The 18,617-nt window shown below is 59.0% G+C and overlaps 4 protein-coding genes across 4 annotated transcripts; 2 read left to right on the plus strand and 2 right to left on the minus strand.

The window, feature by feature from the left end:
- Window positions 1-2,168: 2,168 nt before the first annotated feature.
- Window positions 2,169-3,730, minus strand: LTHEOB_5225 (Translation elongation factor; the record flags this gene model as incomplete). Its single annotated transcript, XM_035514347.1, has 4 exons — window positions 2,169-2,455; window positions 2,509-3,234; window positions 3,430-3,619; window positions 3,701-3,730. The coding sequence occupies 4 exons, from the start codon at window positions 3,728-3,730 to the stop codon at window positions 2,169-2,171; spliced, it is 1,233 nt and encodes a 410-aa protein (XP_035374093.1).
- Window positions 3,731-4,020: 290 nt separating this feature from the next.
- Window positions 4,021-5,171, plus strand: LTHEOB_5226 (Ribosomal protein S9; the record flags this gene model as incomplete). Its single annotated transcript, XM_035514348.1, has 2 exons — window positions 4,021-4,888; window positions 5,080-5,171. 2 exons carry the CDS (start codon window positions 4,021-4,023, stop codon window positions 5,169-5,171), a joined length of 960 nt encoding a protein of 319 aa, XP_035374094.1.
- A 3,292-nt stretch (window positions 5,172-8,463) lies between these two features.
- LTHEOB_5227 (37s ribosomal protein s9) lies at window positions 8,464-9,759 on the plus strand (the record flags this gene model as incomplete). Its single annotated transcript, XM_035514349.1, has 3 exons — window positions 8,464-9,301; window positions 9,355-9,624; window positions 9,677-9,759. The coding sequence occupies 3 exons, from the start codon at window positions 8,464-8,466 to the stop codon at window positions 9,757-9,759; spliced, it is 1,191 nt and encodes a 396-aa protein (XP_035374095.1).
- Window positions 9,760-14,916: 5,157 nt separating this feature from the next.
- LTHEOB_5228 (uncharacterized protein) lies at window positions 14,917-16,249 on the minus strand (the record flags this gene model as incomplete). The annotated part of the gene is made up of 2 exons (XM_035514350.1): window positions 14,917-15,330; window positions 15,431-16,249. 2 exons carry the CDS (start codon window positions 16,247-16,249, stop codon window positions 14,917-14,919), a joined length of 1,233 nt encoding a protein of 410 aa, XP_035374096.1.
- Between the last annotated feature and the right edge of the window lie 2,368 nt (window positions 16,250-18,617).

Here is an 18,617-nt window from a genome sequence, read left to right on the forward strand (position 1 = left end):
ACCTCCTTCGGCTAGTCGCTGAAAGGTAACAAACCCCACTCCTCCGTCTTCATCGGTTAGGTTGGGCCAAATGACGTCATTGAAGATATGCGTTTTGATAGAGTTGACGGTAAACGGTAGCGCAGCGAGACGCTTGGGTTTCGACGTATTGTGAAAGGCGGCCGTGTTGATAACAAATCCAGAGAGATGATCGAGATGCGGATGGGTGATGAGGTACGTCGCGACGTGCTCACGGACGACATGCACGGCATTTGCACGTGCTGAGGCATATGGGAACGGTAAGCCAGCAAACGCCCCCGAACTCAATGTCGTTATAGTCGGTTGCGGGGAAGCGGATCGCCAAGAGATTTCGGACCCTGCGTCCGAGCTTTCCTGCTGCGATGAGGTATTGGTCGGACTAGGGGAAGTCTCGCTGTCCTCAAAATGCACACGTGAGGACGTCGGCGTGTTGTGCACCACGGTAGGGAAGTGCTGCTCCAGAATTTTCGTGATGGATGCTAGATGCGTCCCGGCGTCTACAGCTAGAATGGAGTTCCTGGACCATTTCGAGGCCGTGGCGCGCACGAGTAGCCCCGTGACGCTATTTTCATTCGGACCGCCACCGGCTCCCTACATCCACAGATCAGCAGCTGGGCTCAATGCGAGACTTTGATCATGCATGCTTCCGCGCCCTCGCTGCAGAGCCACGCGCTGTGGGGTGCAGTGCTGTCCGGAGATTTGGCCCCCGAGAGCAAACGGAAGAGGCGAAAGTCGACCACGGCGCATCGGACCAGGCACTTACCAGACATATCACCTGGATAGCCGCGTCCTTCGGGGGGTGGTCCGCGAATCCATCGCCCTTCTTCATGGCGCCGGCTTGCGCCGGACGGGCGGTGACGAAGAGTTGGTCCTCGGCAGAGTTGCGTATTGTCTCGGGTGTCTACAGAGTTGCAGCAGGCACCCTTCAGCCGAAACAGAGCGCCGTGTTCGGGTCTCGAGGACCGCGCCTTCGATCTCGATATGTCCGTCCTGCCAAGGTGCGCCGCCGGTGGCCCGCGACGAATTGGTGGGCTCAGCAGATGGCGACGGTGCGGGAGAGACGTAAAACAGGCGCCGACGGCATAGGAGGGTCTGGGACACGGGAATGGCGAAGCGGAGACTTCTTTGTTGTCGGCGAAGGGATTGGTGGCGTGTCGCCGGACCCGGGCACCTGTGTTGTCGCTGAAAGCAGGGCTCGAGCGAGATGATGGGCCAGCGGGCGGCAGGGCGCCTGGACAGGAGCTGGTGTTGTTCGCTGTGGAATGTGCGACAGCAGCGGGAGCGAGGTGTGCGGGACAGCGCCAGGCTCTGCAGTCAAGGCGCGGTGACCATAGCTTGTGCTGGGTGGGACGCTGGGCGATCGGAGGGCGCGGGCGTTCGGGGTCGTGCTCGGAGGGGAGGTTGCTGTGAGCTCGATGGTGTTGGCAGTGGCTGGACGCAGGCGCGCGTGAGAGAGAAGCCAAGCGGGTTGTGCCGGGGGCTTAGGACGCCGCTGGTCGCACCCAACGGGCTCTGGCTCTGTCTGGCTCCGGCATGAAGCAGGTAGCGCAGCCTCTGTCGGTGCCTCTACAGCTGTCATCTACCGTTCGCGACCGTGCTTCCGCCGTGACTCGCGCGCCCTCCATCTAGATGGGCGCGGCGGTATCGATAGCGGCGCGCGCGACCGTCATGTGAATGGCCAGCCCTACGTAGCTGCGCTGCTGCCCTCATAGGTTCGCCCTCGCCCGCCGGCGTGACGTGCACCTCGATCCCCAACGGCCTCTTGGGGCGCCCAGCGAGATGACGACGATTTTCACATGATCCCCGTCATCCCCGCACTCACGATCAGCCTTGCATCATGCACGTCGTGCCCGCCCTCGACCCTGGCCCCTCCTCCAATCGCCGCCCTTGCTCTCGCCACTGCGGCCAGCGTCACCTCCGACGTGGCATGATCACTCGCACTGCTGTCCAGGGAACAGGGGAATCAAATCTCTTTTTTGTTCGCAAAGAGCTACAGACGTCAGGTCGTAAAAATTTCGCTGGAATACCGCTCATATCCCATCCAGCCCTCAATCAGAGCACAATTGCCCCACACTGCCTCTAACTACTAGCTCCGCAGCAATGCAGCAACTTTTTTTTTCCATCCTATCAACAGGCAGGCCTCAAACCATCTATTTGAAGACCTTGCCGTCGGCCCACTCGTACGTCTTGCCGTTGACCTCGATGGGCTTGTCCCACGCCCACTGGTCCTCGACGAACGCCTTGTGCTCGGGGTTGGTGTGGTCGAGCTTGGTGAACTCGTAGCTCTCGTAGTCGGGAGCAACATCGACAGCCTTGAGCGCATCCTGGCCACGGACGAGGAAGGCACCCTTGATGACGGAGTCGTTGGTGACACCGTAGACCGAGACGGCACCGAAGATGTACTTGCGGCTGGCCTCAAGACGAGCGAAGAAACCGCCTGCACACAACGTTAGAATACGCTATATTCATGTAGCATTGCTTAATACGTACCAATGAGGTTGGAGGTCATGAAGGTCATGGTAAGCTCGTCGTTGTACTTGTAGTCAACCTGCCACAGCGAGTACTCCTCGAAGTTGACGTTCTCCCAGAGCCAGGGAAGGGCGACCTCGCGGGTCTCCTCGTTGGAGTACTTGCGCTTCCAGTCGTCGAGCTGGAAGGTGGGGCGGCCGAGCTCCTCGAGAGGGTGCTTGGCCTTGGGGGCAGGAGCCGGCTCATCCTCAGTGGTGGTAGGAGGGGGGGCAGCAGCCTTGGGCTTCTCAGCCTTGGGCTTGGCCTCCTGCTTGGGGGGCTGGTTCTTGATGGCCTCGTCAATGAACTTGAAGGGCTCCGAGACGGCGAGCCAGAGGGGCTGGTTCCAGACGGTCTCGAACCAGCGGGTGGTGGCGGGGTTCTCAGACCTCCACTTCTTGTCGAAGAAGTACTCGAAGCCGCGCGAGAACAGGCTGACAGCGAAGATGTCGGCAAGAGTGAGCCTCTCACCAACGAGGTAGGTGTTATGGGTAAGGTGCTGCTCAACAACAGCGGCGTTCTTGAGGGCGGTCTTGAGGGATTCCTCAACAGCCTTCTTGTTGTAGGGGGCCTTGCCGATGATGGGGCGGAAAGCACCAGCAAGGTTGGGGAGGATCTCGGAGTTGGCAAAGGACATCCACTTCAGGATAGAGGCGTAGTCCTGCTTGGTCTTGCCGAGAAGGGTGGTCTTCTCGTTCTGGGAGGTGACTGCAGCTCAAGTCAGCGATTGCTTCGGGAATTGCGGCAAATTTGCGGAAGCTCGAGGTGTGTGCAAATTGTGTGCAAAGCAAACATTTTCTCAGAGTGTGAATGTTCTCAACAGTAGTCTTCAGACAGGGATAACTGAATGATAAAAAACGCTCATCCTTGGAAAGGGGTTTTTGAGAGACTGGTTGAACGTACCGTACACGGCAATAGCAATGCACTCGTGGAGGGTGTAGCCATCGGCACCCTCGAAGGTGGGGATCTTGGCCAGGGCGTTGGCCTTGCGCAGACCCTCGGGGACGTTGTCCGGAGGAGTAGCAGTGACGACCTCGATATCGAGACCGTTCTCCTTAGCAACAGCCAGGATGGGCTGGGTGCGAGGGTGGCCCTGTAGAGAATTGTGCTGTCAGAGAGCGGCCTCGAGAGGAGTCACAGCGGGGTAGAAAATCGCCTCAGCGCCCGCACGTACCTGGAAGCCGTAGACCTTGCCGAAAGACATGGTTGCTGGTTTACTCTGACACTGGAAGCTCAAAGGGGTATAAGAGAACAAAGAGAACCAGTGATTCTCAGAGTCGAGTGATGTGGTGGTTGGGAAGTTGGAGAGTTGGGCGGCGGTCGCGTCAAATTTGCGATTTACTCGCCAGGCAATCGGTGCCCTCTCGCGCCGACCGCCCTTGGAGCCGCAGTTTCCCCGCCTTGGCACGTCTCGCGAAGGGAAATGTCGATGATTGACGCTGCTTGCACGACAGCAAGCACCACCAGCAGCTCATCGCCCCGGTCACGCATACAATGGCGAGCACCCGGCTTACGACAAGCCTCCAGAAGGCCGGGCGCTCCGTCACCCTGCCCCTGCGGCCCCGTGTCCGACCAGACGTCGCTTCGCTGCGAGCAGTCAGCCGTTCCGACGCGACTTCCTTCTCGACCTCCGCTCCCCGCGCCGATAATGGCAGCCAGCCGAGTTTCCAGGCGGCCGCCCCAATCCATTTCGGCGACTATCCCAAGGACATTCCGCTCCTGAGCCGCGTTCGAGTAGTGCCAGCATCGCCGTCGTACTTCACGGCCAAGCCTACCTTCACCGACGACTTCCTCGAGCTCCAGGCCGTCCTGCGCAAGTATCAGACACTACCGATGATAGAGCCGATCTACGCGCCGAGGGTGGCTTGGAAGAACTTGGGCGAGTACAGGCTGGCGACCAATGAGGTCATTAAAATTTCGAAATGGCGCAAGATGCAAAAACTTCTGCAGAGGCTCAACTACATTCACCCTACTCTTGTTCCGGAGGAAGTTACGCAGGTCCTGCAAAAGTACAAGAGAGCGTTCAACCCGTACGATCGACAGCCGAGCCCGAAGACATTGGACGAAATGGGAAGGGGAATGGGCGTGGGAAGGAGAAAGACTTCGTCGGCGGTGGCATGGGTAGTGGAGGGAGAGGGAGAGGTCATGATCAACAGCAAGAGTCTGACGGAGGCTTTCAGCCGGGTGCACGACCGCGAGAGCGCCATCTGGGCGCTGAAGGCCACGAACCGCGTTGACAAATACAATGTCTGGGCACTTGTAAGAGGAGGTGGAACAACAGGGCAAGCTGAGGCATTGACTCTGGCAATTGCAAAAGCATTGATGGTGCACGAGCCAGGTTTGAAGCCTGCACTTCGAAGAGGTAGGCATAAAGACTTGCAACCCTCCATTTTTTCCCCCCTCTCAGCCGCGGTCCACCGAGCTTGTTGTGGAACGTGTCTCTGCCCAAGGCGAGAGCAGGGCGTTCGCCTCACCGAACGCCTGCGCGTTGATGCCCACTATCTGTTTTACTTTGCTTTTGGTGCGGAACGCTAACGTTATCGACTCCACCAGCTGGCTGCGTCACTCGCGATCCTCGCAAGGTCGAAAGGAAGAAGCCGGGCCACATCAAAGCTCGCAAGATGCCCACCTGGGTCAAACGTTAAGGCGGCTGACCGTGCTGTATACTACCTGTACATTGTCTGGCTTGAGCGGGTGGTTTATGGAAAGTCAAAAAATCAACAGTCTCAGACAATACCCTTGCCTTTTCGCTTCCTTCCGTGAGGGTCTGTTACAGCAGTAGCTAGGGTCGTCTAGCCTTGAGGTCGGTGCTTCGCAGCTGGCTCCGCTTCGAAAACCGCACCTAGTCTCTGTTCATTGGCTGTGGCTAGAAAGAGCAGCTCATAGAGGCGGAAGTTTATTTGCAACAACCTACAAGCCTACCAAACTGTTTCTAGATCGCCTAGCATTTCCGAAACAGGCTGATGACTGAGAAAGCCGGGTCAATCGGCAGTGGCCGGCAGAAGGGTCGATTTTTAGGTGAAACTCTTGTCGCCGCGCCTTGCTGTCTAGCGCAGGTTAAAGAAGGCAAGTAGGTAGCAGTTGATCTGTGCAGCAAAGTGACCAGGCATGACGTTCGCTGTATGGACGGGTCTCGAGAAAAAGGACTGATGGGTGCAGGGCAGGATCCCCCAGCTGAAACACGCCCTATCGAAAGGGGCAAGATGCGCTGCGGGTAAGGTGGGCTCGGTCCGTCCGATGTCGATTAGGGTGAGCAGATGGGATTGTCAAACGCCGCAAGGCGTGGCTGGTGCTGCGTCCAAATAGCAGCGGGACGTGCTCGGTACCTTGCAGGTACGATGTGGCTCGTCCATACGAAGCCGTTTGACCTACTGCAGCGCGCAAGCCACGGCGCGACGATGTTTGAGTTATTGCGGGGCTCGAGACAGATCGCGCTACAAGCTACAGATGGCGAGGTTGCGCGCTGGCAAGAAAGGCGTGCCGCTGGCGAGCAGATAAGGTTTGCAAGAGGCTCGCCCGACACCAGTCTGGCTCCAACGGCTCGAGTCTAAAGCGGGCGTTCGACGGTTCACAGTCCAGGGAGCGGCGCGGACACAGGCAGGTGCCAAGCCAGCGCAGCAGGGAGAGCGGGACAAGGCAATCTACAGACGCACGTATACGCGGCGCAGCACTCGGGCGCGAGAACCGCCAGCGGGCGCGCACACCCGCCGCGGTGATCTGTTGCAGTGTGATTGTGATGGAAACAACGCTAATTGCTTCTCGAAGAAGGTGAAACGCTTCGAAAGAGGTTCTCGAAGGCGGATCGTGTGGCCGACGCAATTTCGCCAAAATCCTGGCGTTCTCAGGTGATGCAATGGAGGGGACCGCCGGTCGATCAGTGGGATGCGCAGCGTTGCGGGCAAAGACTGGTTGATGAGGTGGTGTCGAACTAAAATTACCACGACGCTTATCCACGGTAGTTGACGTGCACGTAAGCGGGCTCGCGCAGCTCGGACTCCAGCGCGCACTGCTCCACGCCGGGTGCGTCCGAGATGACACTCCAGCCAGCGCTGCCGTCATCTCGAGCTGGGTTGGCTGCGGGCAGAAGCAATCTCCTCGTTGCTCTGGCGTCGGGGCACATGAATCGACGCCCAACGTGCCCACGGACGCTAGAGATCGGCGCGGTTTGTAGGGCTCGACGCCCTGGCGAGGCGATCCGGATGCTGGATCGACGGGCTAAGATCCTTTTCTCCCTAGTTTGCCTATACCCCGGCACACTCGCATAAAGGAGATTGAAAGATGCGCCCTGTGCGCTCACACCCAGCACCTCACGTCTGGAGCAGAGCGGCAGCCTCGGAACTGGGCTCTGCTGCCCTTGGCGGCGTCGGGGGGCGCTGAAACGCGTCTTCCGTCGCGAAAAGAGCCGCCGCGGGCCAGTGCGCTGGACGGTTTCTTCTGCTGCCCAGCACAGACGGGCACGAGGGCCATGACGACAAAGCGGGAAGGACGACAGACGTGGTGGCTTGCCTCACGCCGGCCCGCTAATCTCAGGGGCGCTTCAGGCGTCAGCCCAGCGCGTCGCGGTCCTCGGTCGCCGGGAGCGGATGTGCTTTTGCGAGGCTGGGCCGCGGGTCTCGTGGTCAGGCAGGCGGTGCGGCGCTGGTTTGACAGCGGGTGGTGTGGCCTGCATGCTGATGTCGAGACGACACGACCCTGGGATCGCCCGCCTAAGTCGCCCCCGCCATTTCGGGCTTTTTCTCTCGCCCAAAAGCTCGGAACAGCTTAGGGCGCGGTGCTCTGCTTTCATCAGCGTCTGGCGCATCCATGGCGCGCGCACTCTGCTAACCGCACCCTGACCCATCCACACCAGCACGAGCCCGCTGCCACCCATCGTCATCCGGCACGCAGGCCGGCGCGTCGTGGCGTACCTGCGGTGCGTAGGGGCCCTGGCTGGCGGGCAGACAACGCTGCCAGCTCCAGGCCAGCCCTAGGAGCGATCCCGAGCCGATCAGCTCGAACTACCCGGCAGCTACTGACAGGCTCCATCACCGGCCAGCGCGCGCCAGGCCAATGAGGCGCCCGCAGCGCCCGCTCTGCGCCAGTCACCTCAACTATCCTCCTCGAATTTCAGCAGTGAGCACAAATAGCACGTTGGCGCGCCTCCTAGGGCACCAGCAGCACGCCCTCCTCCTCTTCGTTTGATACCCGCTACCCGATTCTGCTGCGGGACGACCCAACGTGGGCGGGCGCGCGACAAGGTTCCCGTCTCTTTGCACTGTCCTTCAGGCCGAAGCGTCAATCGCGCCGATTTTGGGTCTCCTCTTTTGCAGCCGATTCTTGCAAGGTTGTCCTTCCTCGTTCCGTTTCGTGGCCCTGCCGAACACTACCGTCGACTCCGTTCAAGGATTCTCCCCGCTCTTTCACAAGCTTTGTTTTTGACACGGGCAGGCACAGCCTACGTGTCTGGCCGGCCCACCCTCGCTGACGCGACCCGCCAGTCTCCGCCTTTTGGGGGGGCATTCCGGGTTCCCTCTCGATCGAGGTACTCACAGCTGCTCGAGGGTATCCTTGCGCCAATCATAGACTACCGTGAGGCTGCTACGCCATTCTTCCAACGGCGCGGCCTGCGCGTGCCATTGGTCGATTGCTCTGCTGCGCCGGGCCTGAGTCGCGTCTGTTTAATATCCCACACGTCGCTGACCTCAGTCCATCGTGAGTGCCAGACTCCTCTCGTTCAATTCACCAGCAGCTCTGACTCGGTGACCCGCGTTCCCAAGGCCTCCACTCCTCGCCCCTCCGCCGCGCACCACCGCTCGCTTCCCACCCCGATCGCCTGTAACAGGATCAGCAGAATCCGAAAAGCTGGCACTCTACGCGACTCCTCCTCTATCGCCGCTGGGGCAACGGGGTGCGCGTGAGACGCCCTTGTATCCACCTCAGAAGGGCAGGTCGGCTGGCATGGACAATAATGACCGGCGGCAGCGGCAGGCAAATCCCACTGGCTACACCGGACAGCAACCTCTCATCCCCCAAGGAACGCCCGCTCCGTACCCGGCCGTGAGCGGCTCCGATCGCTTTCGACAGCAACCGCCATTGACCGCGCAGTCCCCCACCCAAGCACCGCCGACGGCCAGGACCGGACAAGGGTACGGCTACGCATACGGCGGCGAAGGCGCAGCGCAGTTTGTCGGATCGTCGATACCGGCCGGCGCCCTGCAGTACCAACCCGAGTACGGCCAAGAACAGCAACCGCAACAGCAGCAGCGAACGCCACAACAATATTCGCAGTACGCGTCAAGCATGATGTACAATGTGCCCGCACAGCAGCAGGCGGCTCCGCAGGCACCTTACGACTCGGTGCAACAGTACCAGCCACGGCAGTCTGCAGCAATAGAGGTGTTGTCAACCCAATTTGGAGTTCCACAACAGTATTATGGTGTGCCTGGCGAAAGCGGTCCAACTAGCGCCCCTGCGGCTGGAATGGCGGCGCAGAACGTGCCGGCACAATACCCATCCCTCTCTTATACCACTCAAAGTCCCGTCGGCCGGGACCCTCTCGCTCCCGCATACGCCGCTGGAATGAGTGATCCCACCACGGCCGGCTCACACGGGGCGTACCCCCAAGGAAACTACGCCGCCCAGACCCAAGGCGCGTCCGACTGGGACAACACGTACGCAGAATACCAGACCCAGGTCAAAAGGACCTTCGAATGCATCCGCGACGGCCGGCTAAGCGAAGGCGGCGGCTGCCTCTTGCGCATCACGAAATGGTTGCTGGGGAATGCCGAGGCGCTGGGTAAGCCGCACGCAGCACCCTCTCACAGCCGCCAGCAGCTGAATTGACAATAGGTCTAGTTCGAGACGACGAGCCCATGCACGGCGAGCGCCTGAAGCTCTGGGAGGAGTTCAACACGGCCTGGCTCAGCATCCTGCAAAAGCAGAAGGAGATGGTGCAGGAAATGGCCGAGGCCGGGCAGGCGCCGCGCCCGCCGCAAAGCCTCATGGAATATGATTTTATGGAGAGCATGGGCAAGGAGCTGGTGGGGCTCTGCGACTCGATGGAGAAGCACGGGCTGGTCGACTACCAGATGGGCGTGTGGGAGGAAGAAATTGTCGCAAGTAAGTTCGCCGGTGCGCGCTCGCGCTTCAAGACGGTACTGACGCTTGGCAGTCCTCACAAAGACACTGGACACGATGGAGGAGCAGACGGGCGCAGGCGGCCAAGGACCCGCAGCTGCAGTGCGAAGGCGATGAACGACGTGACACGCGACTCACTCGATAATGTCCCGATACGAAGAACGCGAATATTTCCTTGATCTATTCTGTAAACTCTGTACCAGGTGCTCGCTCGTCAGCTGCTTTTCTTTCCTTCCTTTCCGGCATGCTGGGTTTCCGACTTGGGGAGCCGGCCGCGCTTCAGCTCTTCAGCCTTTTTCGTTATCCGTCGTATTTCCTTACTTTTTTTCCCTTCTGGCTCATGCATTCCGGTATTTGGAATGACGTGGGGTGCGCATGGGCTCCGGGTGTTCATGGCGTTCCTTTTTCTTCCTTTCTCTCACTGTACAAACATCGAGCATGTTCCAGGCGCGGCGCTAGGTTTGATGTACGATGCTCCGAGTAACGAGCTGGCATGGGGGGCTGGTTCCGGACACAGGGCTTCAGGCTTGCTGACGTATGGGACAAAGAGAGGGGCACAAGATGGGGGGAAAAATCCGAGGAGGCTGGGGTGGGCTGCAGCCGGCGTTGGGTGCTTGCTCCTGGGGCGCGGAACGGTGGGGTGGGGAGGAGTTCGGGCCTTGCACGACGGGACGTTTTCATTTTCTTGAAATACCTAGAGGCGGCGGATGGGGGGGCAGGCAGGGCTGGGCCAGGGCGGAGGTTGGGTTGGGCAGCAAGCGATTGGATGGATGGAACGCGACGAGACGAGCTACGCATGACATGGATTTCTGGACGTGTACCTTAGCTAACCTGCTTACCATTTACTGTAGAACTAGAAGGCCGTGAAAGCACACCCAAGCAGACCCGCTCTCCCAAGACGACGCCCCCCCGAGACGCTGCGCCACCCTCGATTGTACATGCATCGCACATGGCCGCGATGCGCTGGCGTGGCACCCGACAGGAAGCCCTTTTTCTGCACGTCGGCGATCTCGAGTGCGCCTCGCAAGTCAGCCTGGAGGGCGGGCATCATTTTGGGATCTCTGTCTCTCTACTCGCTCGGATTTGCTTTTCTCCTCGCCGTCGAAGCCTCGTCAGGTCGAAGCCGAGGCGGCAAGTGACGTGGCTTGTTTTCGCTGCTGCCGGCAGGCAGTTGGCAGGCGGGAGCAGAGGCGGATGGCTGCTTTGCCTTGCGGGACCCTCGCGCTGCGACGCCCGCCTGCAAGCCCGCAAGCCCACAACCAAGGCGTTGGGGATCGCGGTGGATGCTCGCCCCTTGCGGCAATCTCCCAGCTTTTTTCTCAGCTCACCACACAAGGGCGCTCGAAGCGGCAGCTGCTCCGACGAGCGGCCGCACACGCAGCAGTCTTGGGAGGGGGGCGCGGCGTCCGGGCAGACGAGGCCTGATGAGCATCGAGCCCGACAGCTGCACGCGTGCAACGCCTAGCTGGGGCGGACAGGACAGGCTGCAGCAGGTGTGCAGCAAGCCTGATCATCAACATGAAGCTCGACGCCCCGTCAGTTGGTGTCTCTTTTTTATTTTATTTTTCCTCTCGTTGCGCCGCAAGGCCAGATCTGCAGGTTGTATGTTTAGAAACATCAGGGCCCGCACGCAGAGCAACTGTGCTGTGCGACTGCGCGCCCTGCGAACGCCTCGTTGCGCGCGGATCCACAGCCGCCGCCCAATGCCGCCTGCTCATCGCGAACGACGTCTGGCCATCGCAGAACGAGAGAGTCCCCACTCTGCTGTCCCGAGTGCCGCCTAAGCCAACCTCGTCTCCAGCAGCGCGGGCCTAATAAGCGCACTTCTCTGATCGCACCTCCTGCGCAACTTCGATGCTCCTCCATCAGAAGCAGTCCCCAGCCAGCCTCGGTCCCGCCGGCCAATTGGCACTTCTCCTATGCGCGACGCCACCGTGCGCCGTCCGCCCGGCGGTCTTTCGCGTGCAGCAAGGGTCGCCAGTGCCCGCAAAAAAAAATAAAAAATGAATAAAAGAAAGAAAGCCGGGGCGAGTCAGGTACCAACACAGCCCTCACTGCTGCTGCTGCTCTGCTGCGCCCTTGCAGGCCGACGACATGGGGGTCGGAGACAGAGCTGAAGCCAGCTAGTTAATCACACGACCAGACGACGACCGCTGCTTGCTTGTTCTTGCCAGGGAGGAAGCCCGCCGGGGCCAGCTTTTTCTCAAACAAGTCCCACTAACAAGACACAAGTCTCAACGCCAGCGCCAATCCTTTCGAGTCAACTCGTCTCCTCGCGTCCGGGGACCGCTGGGCGGGATGCGGTGGTGTGCCTTTCAAGCGAGCCGGCAGCATTCCACCACCCGCGTGCGCTGCTTCTCACCTTTTAGCTCCCACGTCTTTCCCAAAAACCGCAACCCTCCCCCGCCATTGTGTAGGCCGCTACCTCAGAAGCGGCCAATCAGCGGCCGTGGGGCCACAAGTACCCTCTCCGACGGAGATACCGCAGCGCCGTCGTGGAATGCAACTTGATACGGGAAGCTCTACTAATGCTTGCAAGCCGTCGAGGCGCATCTGGAACGTGACGCCTACTCCACCGGCGCGGGCGGTGCTCGCAAAGAGCCGAGAGGGAGCCTCCACTTTTCCCCCTCCAAAACACAGGGCGAGCATTTTCCGCCGTGACGCAGCAAAAAAAAAAAAAGCCTGACTGATGAAATGCACGGCATCGGCGGCAGGCTGGAGGAGGTCGGGCGTTGCTGAGTCAGGCCGAAGACGCGCATTAAGCAGTCATAGCGCTATGCACGCTGATTTGCATAAAGTGCTCCGCTTTGGCGAAAGACGAATCATATGTGGGCCCATTACTACTCCTCAGGCCAATGACTCGGTTCGAAGCACGACATATCAGCAGCACTAGGCGCCCCAGCGTGACCTACGTGTTCGTTTGTGCATGCGCGCGGAGCTTTGCCGTGGCGGCAGAGGAGGAGGAGGGGCAGAACCAGACGATCCGCTTGGGATTCTACCCCGCTCGACAGACTGAGCTTCTCTCTCGAACAAAAAAAATCTGCTGACGAGCGAGTGCCAAGGCCGGCGTCAGCGGGCCAGTCAGCAGCCGGCAGTTGGCGTCAAAAAAGGGTCCAGGTTGCTAACAGACCACCAGAAGAGCGAGAATAAGCGCACTTTCCGCTCGGCCATTGCTTGGGAAAAGCCCTCGTCGCTCTCGTTCGGCCGGGGTCGATCATCGAGTCCGCCCCAGACGAAGCAGACGCAGGAACCGCCGATCGCCCAATCCGGAGCCACGACGCGCCCGCCGCGCTTCGTGTCTTCAATATCGCGCGCCTCCCTCCTCTGCGCTCGCCGTCGCCAACGTCTCGGAGTCCGTACCGACCCCTGCTCGCTTCGCCTGGGCGATTGGCGTGGGATTACGTCTTTTGCAAGATCTCGACATCCGCAGATCTAGGCGCGTCACCCAGCAAGGCTGCGCGGGAGCAATTCCATGCTTTGCAAGCACCCCAAGCCACAAACAAACCGGGATGCGATGATGGCGTGGGATGCTGAGTCAAAAGTTACTCCGACACGTCACTTGTATTTACTTCGGCACCCGGCCGCAGCAAGCGCGATGTCAGCAAGAATGGGAAATGATAAAATGGCCGTTGCGTGAGGAGAGACGGCGAGCGGCTCCGAGAACGCACGGCTCGTGCGCTCGACTGCAGCCCGATCCGAGCTCCGGATGGTCGGTGGGACGACCGTTTTGATGCTTGACGTTTGACCTGCTGCCGCTCCGTGAGCTCCGCTCCGACCTCTCTCTCTCTCCTCGGCGGGTCTCACACAGCCGCTCTGCTCGCCCTTCTTTTTGCCTCCCGGTCCGCTGCGGAAATCGGAAGAGGGTCAAGATTCGCGGCAGTTCAGCTCACGGCGCCATCCGCGGTCCGAGGGCCCTAGCTCCACTGCATAATCGTCAGCGCTTCGAAAGGAAATCAAAGAAAAAAGAAGATGAGAGGACGAGAGCTGTGTCTCTCGTGAGTCGTGAAGAATTAAACTTCCGATCATCATCAGCCCCGCGTCGTTCGTTTTTTTAGAGTTGCCCTCGAGCGTGGCCGCCTGGGCCAACCGACGATCCGGAATTCGCTTCTTTCATAAGAACGACATCAGTGCTGACGCCAGGCTGGGACATTACGAGCAACCAAGGATTTGCCATTCTCTCGGCCGGCGAAGGGGACGACAGACGTCGAAGCCCGGACCCCCAGGGGTTGAAGAGCAGAAGCTCGGATGACAAGGATGATGCCAGAAGGATTCAGCTAGGATGCTGAGTTAGTGCGCAGAGAGCTGAGGGCGGAGCCTGCTTTTTTTTCCTGACCCAGCACCGCACAGCACAACGAGGCTGACCGAACAAGGTAAAGCAGCACCTCCTGCCCCAGGCATGAACCTGCAAGGTGTCCTTCCCGAATCGGCTCCCTCCTCCGCGGAATTAATCAAAAGCCCACGGGCCCCCCGGGAGCGTCACTTAACAGCGGGCGAATGGCGAGAGGCAGATCTGGCTTTCCTTGCTGCGGGGCCAGGGAAGGAGGTGGTCATGTTCACCTTTCAGGTGCCAACACCACGCTCCTTCGGCCCTATCAAAAGGATCATGTGTATCAGCTGAACTACTTGTCTCTCCCGAGCCGATACTGCTCTTCGTTCGCCGGCCAGAAGCCCGCCGCTGTGGGCTTGTCGTCTTGATTGTGAACAATCACATCACGATCTGGCCAATCGAGATTTTCGAAATACCCCGCCGAGATCGCCCAATTGCAGCCTATTGGGGCAGGCAATGTCGCATTTCGCGAAGCGCGGCCCAACGTCAAACGGCCGGAAGCGCGAGGCGGGATTGTGGAGAACTAGTTTTTTTTTTCCTGCCTCGGGGGGGCTAGACACAACCGTCTGGCGCATGCACAATCGGGCCATTGCGGCCGCTTGGTGGAAATGACGACCGGCAGAAAAGATTGTCCAGAAGGTTGCGCGCTGCGGGCCGCGGTTGCCCGCACGTACACTTCTTCGCTTGTGCTGTCCCAGCTACCCATCACGGACCTCCTCATCCTTTCTCTTTTAGTGGTTGCCGCCAGTGTCACTCTCTCGATCATGATCTGACTTCTGTCACACGCAATCCCTCCTGAGCTAGCGAGAAGGGGTGGTTGATCAAGGCTTGGAAGACCGTGTGTATGTGTGTGCCTTAGCGGAGCCGCTGTAAGACCTTCCTCCCTCCCTCCCCCCGGCCGGAACATGGCCAACTCGGTAATGCCGATTGGCATTATGGTGTGCTCATCAGAGACGGATGCTATCATGCTCGGTATTCCAGCGGTAAACCATCCGTATCTCTTTGGCGTTGTCGCATAACGACACGTCTTTGGCGAGATCCTCGCGCAGCCTCAGCATCTCGACGACCCGGTCAGACCCGTCCGCATCCTCGCTCGGTAGGGCAGCAGCAGCTTCTGACGTGGACCAATCGCCTCGGCCATGGCGTTTCTTGTACCACTTCTCGATCCTTTGGCGTCGTGCGGCGAGATAAGCTCTTGTCTCAGGCTCCTCCGCGTCCCGTCGTAGCGTGCAACCGTCTGAGTCGCCGTCACATATCATTCCCTCTTTAGGGATATGCGTTCCATCATCACCGGAGAATGGCTTTCTTCCTGCATCATCCTCCAATTCCCTGCTTGTCTCGACCTCCTCGTCTTGTGTCTCCTACTTTCCCGTCAGCTTTCGATGGTCGAGCACGGCTTCAATCTGCCTCGGCATCTGGCTAGAGGATGGAGGCAACAAGGGGGGACAGCCAGGGACGCACCATGAGGCGACGAGCGTACGCCTCCTCTCCGAACAGCTCGTCCAGCATGCGCCGCCAGTCGAACGAGATTTCGCGCTTCTCGTAGTCGATGCGCAGGTCTGGCAGCTCCGGGTCCAGCGCCAGGCCGCGTATCTGCACCCAGTACCGCCACGCTTCTGGGCGCAGTGAGACATATCCCTTTCCTCTCTCCTTCTTTCGAGCGCCTTCTTCTCCTCCCTTTGCTTCATCGGCACCGCCATCTCCGTCGCCAGACCCCGGAACCGCCCACCTCCCCACCGCCTCCCTCCACTGCACCATCGTCTCCTCCAACACCCCCTCCCCGAAACACTCCGCCGGCCGCTCGTCCCTGAACACCGCCCTCCTCCCCGCCATCGAACCGCCTCCTTCTACTCCACCTCCCCTGCCCCCTCCTCCCTGACCCTCATCATCATCCTCAAATCCCACAAACCCCATCGGCACCTCGAGGTCATACACCGTCGTGCTGGACCACTCGCCCCCGCCTTCTTCCGCCACGACCACCACGGCGTGCGCGCCCAGCGGGAACAGCACCTGCACCGCCCGCGGCTGCCGCCGCAGGTGGCGGTCGATGAAGACTTGCTCGGCCGCGGCGCGGGTGAGTGTGCTGGCTGAGCGGCAGCTGCGCCAGAGCCAGGCGAGGTGCGGCCAGGCGGGCGCGGCGGGGCTGTGGTGGAGGATGGAGGTGTGGAGTTCGAGGGGGAGGGGGGGTCGTCGGGATCGAGGGCATGGGGATGGGGATGGGGAGGTTTGAGGTTGGGGTTGGGGGTGGGAGGGGGGTGATGGGTCTGAGGGTGGAAGCATGGTTGGGGAGCCTTTTGAGGCAATGGATTGAGAGATGCTGCGTGATGATGTGGTGGAGATATCTTGTGGTTGGATGAGCGAGTTGGCTCTGGGTCAACCCGCTGCCCGTGCGTTTTTGTCAATGTAGAGGTGTCTAAACCCTCTCTAACGTGTGCGCGACGATCCGGCGCGCATACAGGTACAGGTAAGGTTTTGGGGGGACGTCGAAAGAAAGACGAGCTGTTGCCACTCGCGTATCGTTCATGCAGGTGCCGCGACGCGAGAATTGGGAGTGCGTTCCTGGGGACGATCATTCCGGGCACTGCTTGGCCCGCGGAACAACTCCGCGAACCACGCGCGAAGCAACCGCGTCGTCTCTGATCATCCCTCTCGGTTGACTTTCCCGTGGCGGCGCGGCCACGATTTTTTCTATCGCTTGGAACATACACACAAGAGCTAACGGGAACAACTGCATAATCTTCGTGTAACGTGCTGGATGGCCGAGAGGTTTTTTGACCACGTGCTTGTCGGGAGATGCATTACTCCTCTGTAACCATCCTTGCTTCGGACCTGCGGGGCCTCGGACATAAGTCTCATACGGGCAGAGGAATAGGCGATTTTTGTGTCAACCGTATTCTAGGATGCATGGTGCATACGCAGCTTGACCGGTCGATGCCGGTATAACGGTCACTGTGCGCTAGCCTCTGCATGCTCTTTTTTTGACCGGTCCGTTACACGAGGTGTGCAGCAACTAGAGGCGTGTCTATCAAACTCACCGGTCGCGCTGCTGCCGTATGCATGCAATCTGTCACGCAGCCAAGTGCCGATGCGACTTGGCTGTCAGGCATTCTGTCTTGCACATGTAGCAATTGATTTCCATTACTGCGCCCAAGGAAAATGGTGCTCGGCAGTGTTCGCAAGCTAACACTACCGTAGCTGTACATCAATCTCTTCCAAGTCCTGCCGCTCCCATGCGGACTTTTCGATGTGGCCAAGAGCTTCCCGGACCGCATATTCTCCTTCCCATTTGATCCAGAGAACGTTGTAGAACTCATATAATTCGTCCTTGGGAATTTCTCCATTAGAATCTTCCACAAGTTCCTTGGAGGAAACAGGCCAGTACACGCAATAAAACGATCTGCATTGGCCTCTAGATATCGCAATGAGTTCGCATTCTTGCCCGACTAGTGCCGCTTCAGGATCACCAAGATTCACCCGAAGGCAGCCCGATTTTGATCCCCGTACATCAACCACGATTACGTCTTTTCGATCATGCTCGATGTGTGCAGCGATTTTGAATTTGGCCCTGTAGGACCGAAACTGAAGATACGGAGGCCAAGAGAGCTGAGCGGGCTCAGGCGGAAGCTCCGCCGCCGTGGGGATCGGACACTGAAATGCAATATCAGGTGCCGCCGCGGTCGTGTAATATTTTGAGCCATAGTAGTCATGGCGAGTCCATCCATCTGGAGGTAATGCTGATGCTCGAGCGCGAGCACGCCATTCATGGTGATCGTTGCGAATTCTTCTTTGATTCCCCGTATATGGATCCACTTGATACCAGTCGAACAAGGGCTCTAGCTTGCGGTCCGAGTCGGTGAAAAGCGCCCCTGCATATTTTTTGAGATGCTGGTACGTGCCCAGTTCCAAGGTAAGGTGGTAGGAAATATGACCTGTCCATCCCAACCATGACCAAGACGGTACAGCATAGTCGCTGATGGTTCGATACTCTTCCCCTCTTCTCCAGGACGAGTCAGAGTCTAGTTGCCAAAGCATTGCTAGGTCAAAGAAGAATTCCGGTAAACCGTAGATAAACCCCCCGGGGAATGATTTCTCCAGGGACTTCTCGATTCCCGCGAAAGCTGCCTGGATGTCCTCCGAAAACGTCAAGTTTCTTGTGTTGTATTCCTTGACTGCAATACTCCACTCAGACAAATTTGGCCACGACTCAATGTGGAGGGTCATGTAATTTTCCCGATCCGTCGATCTTTGATCCCATTCTCCGGAGTAATCTTCCTGCCAGGCGGACTGTTGGCACTGCCAAAATACGGTGTTTTGGTGGAAGACGATATATCTTCGGGCAAGAAACATCTCTTGGAAGGTCCATCCTCTTGTAGCATGGTGTGACTGTTTCAATTTTCTTTTGAAAATTGATGGGAATGAATAGTGACCGAAGTTCAAGGATCGCTGAAGAAGATGGCGTGGGCGTGACCCTAATTCAACCCCAGGAAGCCCCCAATTTGCGTCTGTTCCGTCGGCTGCAATGATTGTACAGTACGCATTCATGAAGATGGTGTCCATGTTCAGTACATGGAGAAGCTTGTTCTTTTCGTCGTCCTGCACGATGCATAGGCGATCAACCCAAAGATAACGTTCCCCCAACCGTTGCAAT

Source organism: Lasiodiplodia theobromae (genome assembly GCF_012971845.1).
Source record: "Lasiodiplodia theobromae strain AM2As chromosome Unknown scaffold_14, whole genome shotgun sequence".
Lineage (NCBI taxonomy): Eukaryota > Fungi > Ascomycota > Dothideomycetes > Botryosphaeriales > Botryosphaeriaceae > Lasiodiplodia > Lasiodiplodia theobromae.